Source organism: Natator depressus, chromosome 20, assembly GCF_965152275.1.
Source record: "Natator depressus isolate rNatDep1 chromosome 20, rNatDep2.hap1, whole genome shotgun sequence".
Taxonomy (NCBI): Eukaryota; Metazoa; Chordata; order Testudines; family Cheloniidae; genus Natator; species Natator depressus.
In genome coordinates, this window is record NC_134253.1 from 1,257,910 (window position 1) to 1,276,506 (window position 18,597).

Genomic DNA, 18,597 nt, shown 5'->3' on the forward strand with positions numbered 1-18,597 from the left:
AATTGTTTATCAGCCAGCCCCCATCTCTGCCAGGAAAGCTGCGTGGGACAGCCTCACACCATTCCCATCAGGGCCTTTGCCATGTCATGGCAGGTCTTCCTCCTCATAACTCCCACCTGCGAGTGCTGGCCGCCCCGAGTGCCAGGCAATGCCGGGGCGCCATGCTCGCGCTCCGGCCGTACCCACGCCAAGGCTGAGCCAGGAGACTGCAGTGCCACACGGCAGGATTAAAAGAGGCAAAGAGCTATGAACCCTCCTGCATCCCAACATGAGCCACCCAGGCTGGGAACAGCTGCCGGTCGCCCCCTGAAATGCTCTCGTCTGGGGTTTCCTGCACCTGCCGCTGAGGTGGCTGGTGCTGGCGACCATCCCAGTCAGGATCCCGGACCAGGCTGGATCCAGAGCCCCCCTGCCTAGCCTGTTCCGTCCCCGCCCACCCGCCCGACCAGCACAGAGGGACAGGACCAAGATCACACAAGGAGTCTGCGGCAGACCCAGGCCTCCCAACTCCCAATCCACCGTTTTAACCCCTGGGCCATGTTCCCTCCCACCCTGTCCGGACAGCCGGGGGCGCAGGGCTTGGACCCAGGCCAGGGGAGTTTTGCCGCTGATTTCCACAGCTGCAAGATCACACCCCGAGCGCCCCGTGGACAGAGAAACATGAAAGGGAGGAGGAGAGTGAGGCAGGCTCCTTCCTCCGGCCCCCCTCCAGGGCTTCTGCCCTTTTCACTGCCAGAGAGCGGCTGCCCTGGGGGAGTTTTCCACACCGCCCCCCTGCATCGCTGCGTCACAGAAAGAAGAGGCAGCGCGGGGCGGAGGGGAAGCAGAAACCCAACTGAAAAATAACAGAGCTCATCTTGGCTTGTGTTCAGCTGCAGAGAGACAGCGTGCCGCGGCGGAGACAGAGCCCGCCTTGTGCAAAACTCCGCTGTCTGAGAGGTGAAAAGGGAACTTTAAAAACATCAGCTGACGCCCCCCCGGGGGCCTGGACTGGGGGGGGCTTTATTTCTAGCCCAGAGGACGAAAGGTGGTTTTCCCAACCCCAGAGCTCACTGACTCATGGGTCGTCCCTTAACACAAAGGCACATTCCCTCCCCCCAATCCGTGCCCCTCCCCGCAGCCTTGCTCAGCCCAGAGGAGGAGCTGGGGGAGGCTGGGCGGCCCGCAGGGGGGCATGGGGGAGGACACATGGCCAGATGAAACGGGACATTGTTCTGGCTCAAACAGCTCCCCCAAGCTCCCTTGCAAAGCAGCCAGAACTGGCTGTTTTCAGGGTGTCCCGGGAGAGAGGCCCCCCCACCCCCACGGCAGCATGATGCTGTCTCTGGGCCAGATCCTGCCCGGCCCCAAATGTCGCCCCAGGAGACGCTGAGCGGCATTCAGGGTCACAGCCCAAGTGACAGGAGCTGATGACTGGGAGCAGGGGGCGGAGGCAGCATGACCCCACTAAGCCCAGCCCTCCCACCCCCACAGATTCTCGCCAGTCAGAGCAGCGGAGGGGGGCAAAGCTCAGCTGGACACGTGCCCGATGGGGCCTGACTCTCGCGATGGCCCCACTACTCCTGGGCTGCGTGCGGTGTTCCTGAAAGCCCCAGTTCCAGGAGTCAGGTGATGGAGTCAGGAGTCAGCCCCCATTGAACCCACGCTGTGAATTTAAACCAGTGGTTTGGCTCCGATATTGCTCTCCGGAGCTCCCCGAGTGTTTAGAAACCAACTGCAGTTAAACCAGTGTCACTTCCCTGGGCAGCCAGACCTGGGGGCTAGTCCCTCCTGGGTCCGGAGAACGGCGGACAGCCGAGGCCCCTAACGGCCCCACCCAACCCCACGTTTGCTGGCGGCTTTACAATGGCCTGGTTTTTAAGCCCATCTTGTGGTTTCCCAGCTCAAGGCTGGTGAAGACCTGGACCTCCTGAGCCCCACCGGGGTGCCCCCCCCCCCGAGGCCCAGCACCTCCCGTATCACCCTTGCTACTGGGTTAGGTGCAGAGCCCCCGCCCCAGCATGGCAGCGGCTCCCAGGCAACAAGGCTGTTCCTAGTCAGAGCCCGTAGCAGGAGGCTGCTGGCCAGCGCTTAGCCCCAGGTGCTTCCTCTGCTGGGCGCAGCCTGCCCCAGGCGCTGCCAGGCCAAGTCCAGCCCTGGCTGTTCTCCCTGGTGAGGCTGCTCCAAGCCTCCACCAATCCAAGCTCAATCCACGCTCTGGAGCTAAAACGATCCCCAGGCAGAGTTTAGGAGACCCCCTTCGGCCAATCCAGGCTTCCAGCCTCGCCTTGCCCCCCAGCAGGGAAATGGCTGCAGGAAGGAGAAAGCCTCTTATCACACTGCCCAGCCGGCTCCCACTTCCAGGCTCCTCGGGGCCTCCCCACCCCTCAGGCTTGGGCCTGGCAGCCGGAGCCAAGCTGCCTGGGATGGAGGCGTGGTGGCTCCTGCCCCTCGGAGCACAGCTTTGCCCTAGGCCTGGACAGGAAACCGCAGGGAGGTCGGATCAAACACGGGTCTCGCTGCCCCAGGCCCCGCTAGCTGATCATTCCCACCTCCGGGGGCTGGGAGGGGACCCGGTCTGGCCAGCCCAGCGTCTCATCTCCAGCAGTGGCCAGCACCAGCTGCTTCGGACTGTGCAGGAGGCAGCTGGGGGCCGAGGGCCCCAGGAACGCCCCTACTGACCCCCGCAGCTCAAGCCTGGCTTAGACGCTGAAGCACGACAGTTCACATCCCTTCCAAAACTCTTGCTGATTTTTAATCACCCTGGCTAGTCTCGTTAGCCAGAGACACGCCTAATCCCTTTGTATAAACCCTGCTAAGATCTTGGTCTCCAACCGCGTCTTGTGGAGTGGAGTTCCACGGGCTAAGTGCACGCAGTGTTGGAGGGGAGGCGCAGCAGAAGGATCTCACTGGTTTCCTGGCACAGCCAGTGCCAGGAAGATACTCGGGGGCTGGAAGGAGCACAGAGACTAGCAAAAACAATGACTCGTAAGTGCAGGACGAGACAGCTAAATATGTCCAGGTGATGGCTGCGTGGTCTGGGGGCTGGGGTTTTCCATGACAATAACTCTCTGCAAACATTAGACAAGCGTGCACACCTAGGAGTGGGGTTACTTAGCGTGGACTGATGGGGTACGGACTGGGAAGAACAGGGGGATCAGTGGGAGTCCGGCCTCCTTATGAGCCGAGTTCAGACACTAAGGAGCCGAGGGCCTTGTCCGAGGATCCCAAATGACCTGCGGTTCCTTATACGAAATCAGCACTTTTGCGTCCCTTGAGCACATGGCCTGAGAGAAGCTTTCAGGGCTGCTGCCCGGCCGTGCTGCAGACAGAGCCACCATCCAGCAACGCCACCAAAAGGCAGCAAGTTCAGGACGGAGGAAACATCTTCCCACAGCACAGAGCTAGACTGCGGAACTCCCTGACGTAGGGCGTCACCGAGGCCGAGAGTTCGAGGCTGACTGGACGGATGTCTCGATAAGAAGAACACGTGGAGTTCTAATGGTTAGCATGAACATGGGGTATCCTTCAGCAGGGAGTTCCACAGGTTAGTTACCCTCTGCATAGAAAAGCTGTCCCTTCTGTCCTGTATGCATGTGCCGCCGTCCAATAATGCCTGCTGGGATGGGGTAAATAGGGCTGACAAGAGCAGCCTGCAGCGTTTTATAGGCCTCTCTCTCAAGTTGGCTCCAAATTCTTACTGCAAGGCTGCTGCAGAGCTCGGGACGGAACCCAGGCGTCCTGACTCACTCTCTTGTGCCCTAGCTGCAGCTTTGCACGCCCCCACTGGTGCAAACCCCCACAGCACAGGCCAGGGCCAAAGTCCTTCCTCAGGTCTGGACAATCCTGGAAACGCTTTGTCACCAGCCCACGCCCTCCTGCCGGACCTCTCCGCCACATGCCCAGGCAGCTGCTGGCCCAAGGGCAAGCGTTCAACCCACAGCACTGCACTGAAACTGCGAAGAACCAGCCTGGCTAGGTCCAGCTCAGGCGCTCGGCTCAGCTCCCGCCCTCCCTAGTTCCAGGTCAACTCCTATTTTTATAACAAGCCCAACCGCAAATGACAGCGTCCGCGTTCTGCAAACCTACAACTAAGGAGGCAGGAGAGTGTTTTCCACCCGCCAACCAGCCCTGCTCCTTCCCCTGGGCTGGGCTGACGCCAGGAGCTGGGCTTAGCAATCTGTCAGGACCAGGAGTTAAATCCATCCCCCAGCCCCTTTGCTCTTCTTCCCTAAGTCACATCAAGAAGCCAAAACCTGCCTGCGTCCTGCTCGGGGGCTGTTTACTTCTCAGGGGAGCACAGGAAACAGCCAGCAGACTTCCCCGCAGCCAGCTTCAAAGCCCCAGAGCAGACGGAGGCGCCTCTCTATTCTTTCCCCTTTGGCAATGGTCGCATCCCAGCGGATTTCACCTTAACACCATCCAGGCTGGCGGCTCCGGCCTGCAGGGGCCAGGCACCAGGGCCAGCCCCCTCCACTCTCTCACTCCTGAGAGCCGGGCCGAGGCCTGAGCGGGGAATCAGGGGCTCCATTTGGATCAGGGAGGCAGGGGCCCGGCCGTTTAGCCCCAGCTGGGACTGATCCCGGGACTACAGTGTGAAACACGGCTAACGAGTCGGCGAAGGGAGATGACAGGACAACAAGCACTCCGTGAGAGGCAGGGATCCTCACCCCTCACTGCCCGTCCCGAGAGCCAGACTAGGCACCTGGGCAGAGAAACCACTGGACTTGCCGTGGGACTCATGCCATCTCTTAGGGCTGCTTTAGGGGCCTAAATACCTGCAACAACCCAGCCATTAGGGACGTGTGAAAGTCCCAGCCCCAAGTCAGTGTCCGGCCCACGGAGCCAGCACGGGGCTACTAGCCGTTTATCACTAGCAGGAGCTTCAGGGGGCATGGCCCCTCGGAAAACCAGGCCCTTGGGTTAGGCAACTAAGTGGAGCTGCAGTCACCTCCCCTGCAGACCCCAGCGTCTGGAAAGCGCCAGCCTTAGCCCAAGCGGTGCCACATCGAGGGGGGGGCGCGCTCGGAGGGGCAAAGCAGCCAGGCGGGTCTGAGGAAGAAAAGCCCAATACTCGAATGCTGAGCGGTGCGAAACTTGGGATCTCCTGCCTCTGTGCTCCCAGGGAACGCCAGTACCACGGGGCATTTTGCAGTTTCTTTACCCTCCCCCACCGTCCCCCACGCCCCTGAAAAAAACCACAATCCAAAAGCAAGTTGGGTTCGGTTTTTCCCCAGGAGCGGAAGACGCACTTGGAAAGCAGAGCCAGAGACACAGGGCCAGATTCTGCCCCCGGGCTAGCGCCCCGAGCTCCTTGGAGTGACCCCGGATCCGCAGCGGGGTCCGCAAGAGCAGAATCAGCCCTGGGGGCCAGCGCTGCAGGCCATGAAGCTGCAGGCGAGAAGCCAGCCGAGCGGCTCTGTACGGAGCTCTCCTGCCGCGGTTACAGGTTATTTCGGATCACAGCCTCCAAAATCCTAGTTCCTTTCTCAAAGCTCCGGTCTGGGCTTTAAAGGACTCCAAGTCAGCACCAAGGTTTTGCTTCTTAAACCTCCAGGGTGCAAATCCAGTCGGGGGCACAAGTGTCCCCTGCACCCGCCCTTGCCCAGGCGCCCCAAACCTAGCCCGAAGGGACCCAGGGATAATGCACGGAGTCTGAGTCTCCGGCGGCCGGCCCCTTGTGGGTGAGAACACCACAAGGGCCCGACTGCGTCAGGGACTGGGGCAGCGATGCAGCGGGGCAGATGCTGCGCACTGTTCCAAGCAAGGCCAGCTCTGGTGACCGTCGCCACGTGCCTGCGTTTTCCTGCTGCCGGGGTGCGTTTCCCTAATGCAGACAGGCCCCCAGCAGCGACGTTACCCACTTTGCCCACGGTGCGAGTTCACTCTCTCTCTGTGATTTGCACACTACTGGGGAGGGGAACTGGCAGAGAAGTGGGCCCAGAGCAACAGGTCTAGTGCTCACTTCTGCATTGAGGCTCTCCTATGCCTAGAGCCAGGAGGGACGGGGCCGCGCCAATGGGCCTCAAAATAGGAGGTTAATTTTGTGCCAGTTACAAACAAAGCCCGTCCCTTTCACGCCAGCCTTGTTCCCCACCGGGCCGAGCTGCAAACAGGAAAGCATTTGAGGATCAAAGTTAACTAAACTCATCAGCATTGAAACCAAGCGAAGCCAACTCCCAGGCTGCAGCCTGCCTGGAATGGATTCCCACTGATCCATAATGACTGTACAGCAGCTCCTCCGTTGCTACATTCCCTCACTAATTACACACATTCCCCCACAAGCCCAGGGAAGTGGGTGGCAGATCCAAGACGTTAATGACAGGACGCCAGATTGAGGGGGAGGGGCAGGGGAGAGAGCTGGGCTGGGAGGCCAGCAGGCAGCCTGCAGCGCATGATGGGACCCTGCCAAGCTCCAGCTAAGCCGGAGCAGAGCAGACAAAGGACTTGGATGGGAGCTTGAAAGTGGCACTTAGACGCGGTCTAATCGCTTGTGCAGCGTTGCTGTGTGCTGTGAAACAGGTCCAGAGGTGGCTGCATTTCAGGGCTGGGCAAAGCCAGGCACTTCGTCCCTCGCAGGGGCTGAGTCGGGGGGCTGACAAGTTGACCATGAATGGACTCTGAGGCATTTCAGCTACTGCCCCCCATCTCATAACTTGCAAAGCCCGCTGGCTCTGGAGCTCCAGGGCTAAGGTGGCAATCTAGACAGCTGCTTGCAGAAGCTAAGAACCCGTGTTTTAGCATGTTTCAGAGGGAAGTTTTGCCATCGGTAACAGCTGGATTACATTAGTAACAATTCTGCTCTTAGGCTGCCCTTTCCTTTTCATCAAATGAACTCAAAGTGCTTTACAAAGGTGAGTACCGTTAATCCCCATTATGCAGGTGGGGAAACTGAGGCACAGAGCAGAGAAGGGACTCACCCAAGGTCATACATTAAGGTTCAGAACCCCAGAATCCTGACTCCCAGTCCTGCATCCTAACCACCAGTCCAGTTGCAGTTTTAGTGCAAAGTGCTTTACAAGACGGTTTATGGCAGGCGAAGGACTGTATATGTGAATGATAACTGGGAACTGTTTGAGAACGTTTCGCTAGATGCCCAGAAAACCACAAAGCAAGAAAGAAGTTACACTGATTATAAAACCAACCTGGCTTAGAGGGGAAGTGAAAGAAGCTATAAAAAAAAAATCGACACAATACAGAACACATGGGAAAAGGAGGAGTTGATAGCAGTGAATATAAATTAGATGCTAGGAATTATAGAAAATTGATAAGGGAAACAAAAGGACACATGGAGAACTCTGTGGACGGCCGAGTTAAGGAGAATAAGGAGTACATTAGGAACAAAAGAAATCCTAACAATGGTCCAGGTTCATGACCGGATGGCAATGGTAGAACTGCCACTAATAACGCAGAAAAGGCAGACGAGTTCTACAAATCTCTCTCTTCTCTGACTGGGGAAAAAGCCAGAGGACATGGTCATAGCCAGTGCTGCTGCTGCCGACGACGACACTCTTTCCATTCCCACAGTAACTCAGGATTATGTTAAACAGCAGCTACTAAAGCTAAATATTTTCAAATCAGTAGAGCCAAAAATCTTGCATCCAAGAATTTTAAAAGAGCTGGCCAAAAGCTCTCTGGATCATTAATGCTCATTTTCAATAACTCCTGGAACACTGGGGAAGCCCCAGAACACTGGAAGAAAGGTTTATTTTAACAGGGTAAATGGGATGACTTGGGTAATTATAAGCCCGTCTGCCTGACATCGATGCCAGGCAAAATAACGGAGCGGCTGATACGGAGCTGAGTTAATAAGGAATTAAAGGACGGTCACGCCATTAACGCCAGCCAACGTGGGTTTATGGCTTATATGGTTTATACCTGATTCTTTTAAATGAGGCTACAAGTTTGGCTGACAAATGCAATAGAGTTGCTTTACTAGACTGTGACTTCTGGAAGACATTTGACTTGGCATCACATCACATCTTTATTAGAAAGCTAGAACAGAACAAACCCAGCCCGGCACTCACGACCAGGATGAAAAGCTGGCTAACTGATCCATCTCCAAACGTCATTGTCAAAGGGGAACCAACCCCACGGGGCTGAGTCTCTAGAGGGTCCCGCAGGGATCAGCTTTTGGCCCTCCGCTAGTTAACATTTTTATCAATGAGCTCAAAGAAACCATAAAATCCTCACGGATCAGATTTGCAGATGGCACAAAGATGGGAGGGGCGGTGAATAACGAAGAGGACGGGTCACCGAGACAGAGCCGTCTGGTTTGCTTGGTAAACTGGGCACAAGCAAACAATGTGCATTCCAATATAGCCAAATGTCAAGTCATCCACCCAGAAACACAGAACACCGGCCGAACATACGGGACGGGGACTCTATCCTGGCAGGCAGGGACTCTGAAATCGCCTAGGAAGGCAGGGGGGAAAATCAGCTGAACAGCAGGGGCTGGTCCTGCTTTGAGCAGGGGGCTGGACTTGATGACTTCCTGAAGCCTCTTCCAACCCGAATTTTCTATGATTCTGTTAGCTCCCAGTGGCCCGCCAAGGTGACCCTGGGGCGTCTCAACAGGGAAATCTAGCACAGGTGTCAGGTAGGTTCGATTGCCTCTGCATTGGGCCTTGGTGCGACTCTCACACAACGTGGTGCCCACAGTACAAGAAGGATGTTGATAAATCGGAGCCAGAGAAGAGCCACGAGAAGGAGGAAAGGGTTAGAAAACACGCTGAGAAAGGCAAGGAGCTCCGTCTTTCCCGAGGACCCAAGAGGTTGCGGGGAGACGGGCAGAGTCTGTGAGGAGCGAGGAGGGGAAGAGAAATGCAATAAGAGAGGGCTGGTCCATCCAGTAGACAAAGGAACAAGATCCAGGGGCTGGACATTGAAGCTGGATGGCAATAAGGTGCTAATTGTGAACCGGGAGGGTAAATAACCTCCCAATTTACCAAGGGTGCTGGTGGCAAATGGCCTGGAGAGGCCAGGTGGCAAGGCCTGTTTTACCTGTCTTGGTCAACACTGAACTATGCTGGAAAAATTAATGCACCCCTGGGGGAAGTGATGGACACCTGGGGGGAGCGGCACAGTTGCCCTGGCTGGGGAGCTGGCTGTATTTTAAAGAATCCTTATTGAGGTTACAGGGACAAACCATCCCGATGTATAGAAAGAATAGTAAATATGGCAGGCGACCAGCTTGGCTTAACAGTGAAATCCTTGCTGCTCTTAAATACAAAAAAGAAGCTTACAAGAAGTGGAAGATTGGACAAATGACCAGGGATGAGCATAAAAATATTGCTCGGGCATGCAGGAGTGAAATCAGGAAGGCCAAATCACACCTGGAGTTGCAGCTAGCAAGGGATGTTATGAATAACAAGAAGGGTTTCTTCAGGTATGTTGGCAACAAGAAGAAAGTCAAGGAAAGTGTGGGCCCCTTACTGAATGAGGGAGACAACCTAGTGACAGAGGATGTGGAAAAAGCTAATGTGCTCAATGCTTTTTTTGCCTCTGTCTTCACGAACAAGGTCAGCTCCCAGACTCCTGCACTGGGCAGCACAGCATGGGGAGGAGGTGACCAGCCCTCTGTGGAGAAGGAAGGGGTTCGGGACTATTTAGAAAAGCTGGACGAGCACAAGTCCACGGGGCCGGATGCGTTGCATCAGAGACTGCTAAAGGAGTTGGCGGATGTGATTGCAGAGCCATTGGCCATTATCTTTGAAAACTCATGGTGATCGGGGGAGCTCCGGGATGACTGGAAAAAGGCTAATGTAGTGCCCATCTTTAAAAAAGGGAAGAAGGAGGATCCTGGGAACTACAGGCCAGTCAGCCTCACCTCAGTCCCTGGAAAAATCATGGAGCAGGTCCTCAAGGAATCAATTCTGAAGCACTTAGAGGAGAGGAAAGAGATCAGGAACAGTCAGCATGGATTCACCAAGGGCAAGTCATGCCTGACTAATCTAATTGCCTTCTATGACGAGATAACTGGCTCTGTGGATGAGGGGAAAGCAGTGGACATGTTGTTCCTTGACTTTAGCAAAGCTTTGGACACGGTCTCCCACAGTTTTCTTGCCAGCAAGTTAAAGAAGTATGGGCTGGATGAATGGACTATAAGGTGGATAGAAAGCTGGCTAGATTGTCAGGCTCAACGGGTAGTGATCAATGGCTCCATGTCTAGTTGGCAGCCGGTATCAAGTGGAGCGCCCCAAGGGTCGGTCCTGGAGCCGGTTTTGTTCAATATCTTCATTAATGATCTGGAGGATGGTGTGGATTGCACCCTCAGCAAGTTTGCAGATAACTCTAAACTGGGAGGAGAGGTGGATACGCTGGAGGGTAGGGATAGGATACAGCGGGACCTAGACAAATTGGAGGATTGGGCCAAAAGAAATCTGATGAGGTTCAACAAGGACAAGTGCAGAGTCCTGCACTTAGAACGGAAGAATCCCATGCACCGCTACAGACTAGGGACCGAATGGCTCGGCAGCAGTTCTGCAGAAAAGGACCTAGGGGTGACAGTGGATGAGAAGCTGGATATGAATCAACAGTGTGCCCTTGTTGCCAAGAAGGCCAATGGCATTTTGGGATGTATAAGTAGGGGAATTGCCAGCAGATCGAGGGACGTGATCGTTCCCCTCTATTCGACATTGGTGAGGCCTCATCTGGAGTACTGTGTCCAGTTTTGGGCCCCACACTACAAGAAGGATGTGGAAAAATTGGAAAGAGTCCAGCAGAGGGCAACAAAAATGATTAGGGGACTGGAACACATGACTTATGAGGAGAGGCTGAGGGAACTGGGGATGTTTAGTCTGCGGAAGAGAAGAATGAGGGGGGATTTGATAGCTGCTTTCAACTACCTGAAAGGGGGTTCGAAAGAGGATGGATCTAGACTGTTCTCAGTGGTAGCAGATGACAGAACAAGGAGTAATGGTCTCAAGTTGCAGTGGGGGAGGTTTAGGTTGGATATTAGGAAAAGCTTTTTCACTAGGAGGGTGGTGAAACACTGGAATGCGTTACCTAGGGAGGTGGTGGAATCTCCTTCCCTAAAAGTTTTTAAGGTCAGGCTTGACAAAGCCCTGGCTGGGATGATTTAGTCGGGGATCGGTCCTGCTTTGAGCAGGGGGTTGGACTAGATGACCTCTTGAGGTCCCTTCCAACCCTGATATTCTATGATTCTATGAGTCTATGATTCTATGATCACTGGGGAGACTGAGGCAGAGTCTGATACTGGGTTTGGGGGAGATCATCCAATGCCCTGCTAGCGCCCTCCTAAAGGGGTCCTTAGGCACCCCCAGCCCTGCTGTGCCATGGGGACTGTCCCTATGGCGAAACGGAGGCACAAACTGGCTCGCCCAAGTTCCCTGGCGAGCGCAGCTCGGTGAAATACGTTTCCTAAACAAAGTATTTTCCCTGGATGAAGCTTCTCCATTACCAGACGCTAATGCAACGTTTCTGAAACACCAGCCCTGAACCAACAAAGCTCCCGTCGGAGCCCACAGGGGTGACACCACTTGTCTTTCTGTCCCTGGAAGCTGGCATTCCCGTCGGGAGCGGGGGGGCAGAGCTCTGCGCCTATCCCTGCTACTCCTGGCTTTGCCGGGAGTCTGGGACTGTCGTTTCCTCTCGACGTCAGCTTCCGGTTCGGAGAGATGGGAAGAATGGAAGCCTTGCTGCCAAAATAAAGTTTCTCCCAGACGGGCCCTTTCCAAGCGCTGATCTTCACAAAGGCCTCTCCCACCTGACAAGCACAGGGCAGACCCAGCCGTTGTGGGGAGACACGTTCCCTTTTCCTGCCCCACGTACAGCGCGCAACGTGCCCCAGGGATTGGGGACAGACAGGCTGCGACATCATCTCGGAGCGATGGTGTCTCTGCTGGGTGGGAAACGCGCCTGCCTGCCAAAGGCCAGGCCGGGGAAAGCTGGACTCTCCAACCGGACGTCCTGGCTGCTCCGAGCCCCAATTCTCAAACAAGAGACGGGGCAGCAGCTGGGCCCAGTGCATCAGATTCGCTTTCAAAGCAAGAGGCACAAATGTCAGCGAGTCTGGGCCCACACCGCAGGGTTTATTAAAGGAACTGTGTCTTACCATGAACAGAAACTGTCTTGGGGTATTTTTGGTTAATTGCAATAATATGTAAATTGGCACCACTCCTGGATTTACAACACATGGGAATCTGGCCCTTCGCTGAGATCAAAACATGCCAGCCCCCGCCCACGGCCTTTGCACCCCACACTCTGCTGCAGTTTCCTCTCTCGCATAGTGTCTGACCAGCTCGCAGCTGGTGACGGGATTCACTGCTGTGAGGCTGGGAAATTCCATTCTCCCATTTTACAGATGAGGAGCTGAGAACCAGGGAGTTGCAGCAAAGGAGTCTGGGTCTGAGCTGGGAATTGCACCCTGGTCCTGAGCCCCCGTGCAGTGCCCAGACTCCCCCCCATCCCCCACAACCAGTTATATTCGTGCATGAGACGGAGAGAGCACGAATGAATGTTACACGGATGGGAACCAATGCAGGGGTCTATTTGCACCAGCGGAGCGGAGTTAAAAGAAAAAAAAATGTTTAAAAACAGCAAAAAAGTGACAAAAATCAATGAGATTTCTGTTCCTTGCGTTGTAATTATTAACACCCCAGGGGAAGGGGGTTGTTTATAAAACAGGCTTTTTACCAGCACCCACCTTATATTAAAAAATCCCTCCGTTTCCAGTGACAACTGGCAGGTCCACCGGCTGCTGCAGTTTGCCGCTGCTCTCCTTCCCGGTCCACTGACACCTACGGACCGGCTCCCACCAACACTGTGGGGTCTGGGGCAGGTGCAGAGGGCACAGCCTGTCCCAGGAACTGCACAACCAGCCCCAGATGCACAAAACAGCCCCCCAGCTTGGCTCTGCACAAGCCATGTCCCGGAACAGAGACGATGGCTTGAACCCCCCAGCACAGAGGCTGCCCTGCCTCTGTGGGGATGGGAGGAGATGCCCATCAAGCATTGTAAGGTGCTCAGAACTGCAGTCGTGAGGGCAGAAAAGGCCCCTGATAGACTGAGGTCACTGGACTAGGAGAGTTTCCACCCGCAGAGAACCTGGCCCCAAAGGCCGTTACACGCAGGTGGCACTGGGGCAGCCCCTGTGCGCCAGGAAGCGGACATGGCATTGCTTCCCCACAATGGGGCTGGCCTGCAGGGGCCAGTCCTGTCCAGGGGGCGGGCAAGCCTGTGCCAAGGCAGCTAGACCCCCGGGGGATGCAGGCAGGGGGGACGCCTGCCCAAGCCGCACCCGGCTCGTGGCTTGCCATGGACATATTGGAAAGCCAAGGCCGGTCTGGGCCCAGGAGCCCGGAGGAAGCCCCTCCCAACTACAGCCCTCGCCACGTCTTTGTTACCCGCCCGGCCAATCGGGACCGGTCTCAGGGCACTGCCCTGTCCCACCAGCACTGAGCTGTGACCAGGCGGCTCCCACCCAAGCAAACCACACGGCTCGCCTGGGGCCGGCCAGCTGCCCACAGCCAGGCGGGCACCAGGGGCGTCAAAGGAGACAGCCCAATGGGCTCTGGGCACCCAAGTCCCTGGGGCGGCCCCTGGGGCCAAGGGGGAGCTGGACCCGGACGCTACCCAGAACCCCTGGGGCGGCACTGCCTTGCCACAGGGAACGGTCACACGCAGCCGCTGGCCCAGCTTCCTGTGGCTCACGGGGCCCCTGCCAGTGGAGTTTCCGACGTGGTAGTTTCTGTGGTCGAAAAGCCCCAGCCCAAAACTCCGGGCAGCAAACTGGAAACTGGGGGCAGGAGCCGGCGAGCAGGGAACGCCTCGAGCGCCAGGCTCTGCCCCAGGAGCGCGCAGACGGCGAGGGGAGGGGAGAGGGGTTCTCCCAGTGGGAAAAGCCCCTGGCTACCCAGAAGAGAAACCAGCAACGCAAACAGCAGCTCCCGCTCGGCCCTGCAGCTCGGCCGAGGGCCCACCCCAGCAAGGCCCTAGCTTGTGAAGCAGGGTGACAGCACTTACACCAGCGTCACCGAGAGCAGGACCTGGCCCTTCATTTCAAGGGAGCAGACGGACTCCCAGGGGTGCAGGGCCAGGTGCTCGGGGCCGGCACCGCACACCCAGATGGTGACACACACCTCGCACCGGATTTCTCACACTCCGGACAGAGCGCAGCGCCCCAGAGGTTCGGAAAGAGGCGTTTCCTCCTGGCCATCGGCCTGCGACAGCCACTGCCCGCTTCTGTGCTCCCATGGGCGTCACCCGCTGTCTGCACCCACCTTCCGCGCCCCTGGCAGATGGCAAAGCACCCAGGAGAGAGTCGGGGCCCCATTCTCCCCCAGCAGCCACAGGCCTGGGCCAAGGTGTTTGGAACGGAGAAGCACCCCTCCTTCTGCACGCCCCGCGACCAAGGCCAGTCCCACCCAGGGGCCACTGGACCAGCGGCGCCGCCCTGGGCGCGCCAACCCCGCGGGGTGCCTGGGAGGGGCTGACGGCACCCAGCGCAGCTCAGGAGCGGACCCCAAATGCCGCCTCCAGCACGTTAAAGACAAGCTAGGAGAGTAATGTGGGGGCACCAATATTCAGGTGTGGGGGGGGATCCTGGACATCCCTCCCCCACCAATGCCCCGAGCGCCCCCCCACCACAGGGCCGAGTTCCCCAACACACCGAGCCCCCCTCACCGAAGGGCCCAGCCCCAACACCCCACCCCACGCTGTTTTCCCACCTTACGCATTGTAAACCCTGCTCAGCCTTGGCCTGCTGCCCCCAGCCCCCCACCCTGAAGCCAGAAGCGCCCCCGCCTGCCCCAAGGCGCCGGGGGATCCCCCCCCCCCGAACTGCAAAGCTGAGATCAGTTTCCCCAAATGCTCCACACACCCCCCACAAATAACCGGGGTGAGTGTCTTTGACCCCCCCACAGTTGTTACTTGGTGCCACCCCCGTCTAAAGGGCGCGGGGGGGGGGGGAAGAGCTCAGCCTGGGCGCTCCCCGCTTTCCTGCCTCTCCCGCAAAACCGCGGCAAACAATACCCAGGCAGAGGCGCGATCCCTGGGCGGAGGGTCCCGGGACACGTGGGGAGGCGGACGGGGGGGGGGTAACCCGGCGAGGTGCAGGAGAGATGATGGGGGGGGGTTACTCTGACGGTGGGGGGGTCTGGAGCGGGTCTCAAGAGCTCGAGTGGGAGGGAGAGAGAGACACTGGGGGGGGGGTGTCTAGATCGGGAAGCAGGGACCGGAAGGGGGGATGGGGCTGTCGGGGGGGGGGGAGAGCTAGAGACGTAGGGGGAGGGCACCCGGTGGGGCAGGACGTTGTGACCCAGCTGGGGTAGTGAGAAGGGAGGGAAGAATTAGGGGCATCTGGGAGGAGAGGAGAACGGGGGGGGGGGGGGGGAGAGGGGGTCCGAGGGTCCAGGATCGGGGCAGGGGCTTGGGGGCAGTAGATCTGGGGGGGGAGGTCCGGGGGGAGGGGATCGGGGATAGGTTTGGGGGCTCCGGGGACAGGAATGGGAGTGGAGGGGGCACAGAGAGGGGGTCCGGGGGAGAGGTGGGAGGCGGGTTCGGGGGGTGCAGTGGGGTCCGGGGGGAGGGGTGGGAGGCGGGTCCGGGGGGGCACAGGGACGGGGTCCGGAGGGAGGGGCGGGAGGCGGGTTCGGGGGGTGCAGTGGGGTCCGGGGGGGGCGGGAGGCGGGTTCGGGGGGTGCAGGGGGGGTGCGGGGGGGAAGGGTGGGAGACGGGTTCGGGTGGTGCAGTGGGGTCCGGGGGGGCACAGGGACGGGGTCCGGGAGGCGGGTTCGGGGGTGCAGGGGGGATCCGGGGGGGAAGGGTGGGAGGCGGGTTCGGGGGGTGCAGTGGGGTCCGGGGGGGCACAGGGACGGGGTCCGGGAGGCGGGTTCGGGGGTGCAGGGGGGATCCGGGGGGGAAGGGTGGGAGGCGGGTTCGGGGGGTGCAGTGGGGTCCGGGGGGGACAGGGACGGGGTCCGGGGGTTCCGGGGGGGCACAGGGACGGGATCCGGGGGGAGGGGTGGGAGGCGGGTTCGGGGGTGCAGGGGGGACCGGGGGGAGGAGTGGGAGGCAGGTCCGGGGGGGCACAGGGACTGGGTCCGGGGGAAGAGGTGGGAGGCGGGTCCGGGGGGGGGCACGGGGACGGGGTCCGGGGGTGGGGTGTCCCGGAGCCCGCTCTTACCAGCACCAGGGCGAACCTCTCCTCCAGCTCGCAGGGCTCCGGCATCGGCATCTTCCCCGGCTGCAGCAGCCCGGACCCCCCCAGGGGGGCTCCGCCCGGGCCCCGGGGCAGCGGCTCCCCGTCCGCGCTCTCCACGTTCCCCATCCCCGGCCCGGGCGGCGGGGGAGCCTCAGCCCTTCGCGTCCGGCGGCCGCGGCTGCCTCCCCGGCACCGCCCCCGACCCCGCCCAGCGCCCCAGCAGCCACTCCGCGCCCGGCGCCGCCCCGGCCAGATGTGCCCGCGTCGCCCAGATGTGCCCCCCCTTGCCCCCCCTCCTCCAGATGTGCCCCCACTAGCCCCCTATTGCCCAGCTGTGCCCCAAACCCCCAACCCCGACGTGCTGCCCCCTGTAACCCCCCCCACAAATGTCTCCACCGCTCAGCCCTGCCCCCCCCCCTTCCCAGATGTGTCGTCTCCTATAACCAACTACCCGGACGCGCTGGCCCCCCAGCCCCCTGGCCCCTCCTGGGCTGCTCCCCGGCGCGTTCTGGCCCCAAGACCCTCCATAGGCGCGCCCCTAGATCTCACTCTGTGCCCAGATGGGGCGACCCCCTCCCCCATCAGGCTTCTCCCAGCCAGGGATCTCAAAGCGCTTTACAAGCAAACATCAGAGGAGTAGCCCGCCCCTTCTCCAGCCTGGGAAACTCGGGCCCCGGGAGCAGAAGCATGACTTGTCCCAAGGAACACAGCAGCGCCGGGTTAGAGCCGGGAATAGAACCCAGGAGTCCTGACTCCCAGTCCGCCCCCTCCCCCCAACTACTGCTAGGCCGCACGCCCCTCCGAGCTGGGACTAGAACCCAGGCGTCCGGCCCCTTTCACCCAGCCGCTGCCAGAGGATCCCCTGCGCTCCCCGGTGCCTGCTAGGAAGGGAGAGGCCGCCCCCTGCTGGAGCACGCAGGGAGAGACACACCGAACCGGGCGCAGAGTTGTCCGGACAGAGCAGGAGCCAGGCGGTCCCCATAAGCTGGGGCTGGGGGGAGCTGCAGAGCCCCGTGGGGAGGGGAGGGGCTCTGAACATCACAACAGCTATACTGGGTCCGACCCAAGGTCCATCCAGCCAAGTGTCCTGTCTTCCAACAGCGGCCAGTGCCAGGGGACCACAAGGGAATGAACAGAACAGGGAATCACCAGGTGATCCATCCCCATAGCACATTCCCAGCTTCCAGCAAACAGAGGCTAGGGAAATCATCCCTGCCCATCCTGGCTAATAGCTATTGATGGACCTAGCCTCCATAAATTTATCTAGTTCTTTTTTGAACCCTGTTATAGTCTTGGCCTTCACAACATCCTCTGGCAAGGAGTTCCACAGGTTGAATGTGCGTTGTGTGAAAAAAATACTTCCTTTGGTTTTAAACCTGCTGCCTACTAATGTCATATGGTGACCCCTAGCTCTTGTGTTATGAGAAGGAGTAAATACCACTTTACTTATTTATTTCAGAGTAGCAGCTGTGTTAGTCTGTATTTGCAAAAAGAAAAGGAGGACTTGTGGCACCTTAGAGACTAACAAATTTATTAAAGCACAAGCTTTCGTAAGCTACAGCTCACTTCATCTCACGAAAGCTTATGCTCAAATAAATTTGTTAGTCTCTAAGGTGCCACAAGTACTCCTTTTCCTTATTTATGTTCTCCACACCAGTCATGATTTTATAGACCTCTATCATATCCCCCCTTAGTCATCTCTTTTCCAAGTTAAAAAGTCCCACTCTTATTAATCTCTTCTCATAGGGAAGCTGTTCCATGCCCCTCATCATTTGTTGCCCTTTTCCAATTCCAGTATATCTTTTTTGAGATGGAGCGACTACATCTGCATGCAGCATTCAAGATCTGGGAGTACCATGGCTCTGTGGATGAGGGGAAAGCAGTGGACGTGTTGTTCCTTGACTTTAGCAAAGCTTTTGACTCGATATCCCACAGTATGCTTGCCAGCAAGTTAAAGAAGTCTGGGCTGGATGAATGGACTATAAGGTGGATAGAAAGCTGGCTAGATTGTCGGGCTCAACGGGCAGTGATTAATAGCTCCATGTCTAGTTGGCAGCCGGTATCAAGCGGAGTGCTCCAAGGGTCAGTCCTCAGGCCAGTTTTGTTCAATATCTTCATTAATGATCTGGAGAATGGTGTGGATTGCACCCTCAGCAAGTTTGCAGATGACACTACACTGGGAGAAGAGGTAGATATGCTGGAGGGTAGGGATAGGATACAGAGGGACCTAGACAAATTGGAGGATTGGGCCAAAAGAAATCTGATGAGGTTCAACAAGGACAAGTGCAGAGTCCTGCACTTAGGACGGAAGAATCCCATGCACTGCTACAGACTAGGGACCGAATGGCTCGGCAGCAGGTCTCCAGAAAAGGACCTAGGGGTGACAGTGGACGAGAAGCTGGATATGAATCAACAGTGTGCCCTTGTTGCCAAGAAGGCCAATGGCATTTTGG

General features: G+C 58.1%; 2 protein-coding genes across 3 annotated transcripts in view; one reads left to right on the forward strand and one right to left on the reverse strand.

The window, feature by feature from the left end:
* Nucleotides 1–16,308, reverse strand: part of FMNL3 (formin like 3) — a 45,252-nt gene extending 28,944 nt beyond the window's left edge. For both annotated transcript variants that reach the window (XM_074935202.1, XM_074935203.1), the window contains exon 1: nt 16,127–16,308. In XM_074935202.1, coding sequence (XP_074791303.1) covers nt 16,127–16,270 — 144 coding nt within the window. In that variant the 5' untranslated portion in view covers nt 16,271–16,308. The remainder of the gene's footprint in view (nt 1–16,126) is intronic.
* Nucleotides 1–18,597, forward strand: part of PRPF40B (pre-mRNA processing factor 40 homolog B) — an 82,633-nt gene that overhangs the window by 59,582 nt on the left and 4,454 nt on the right. The gene's annotated exons all lie outside the window — the stretch shown is intronic.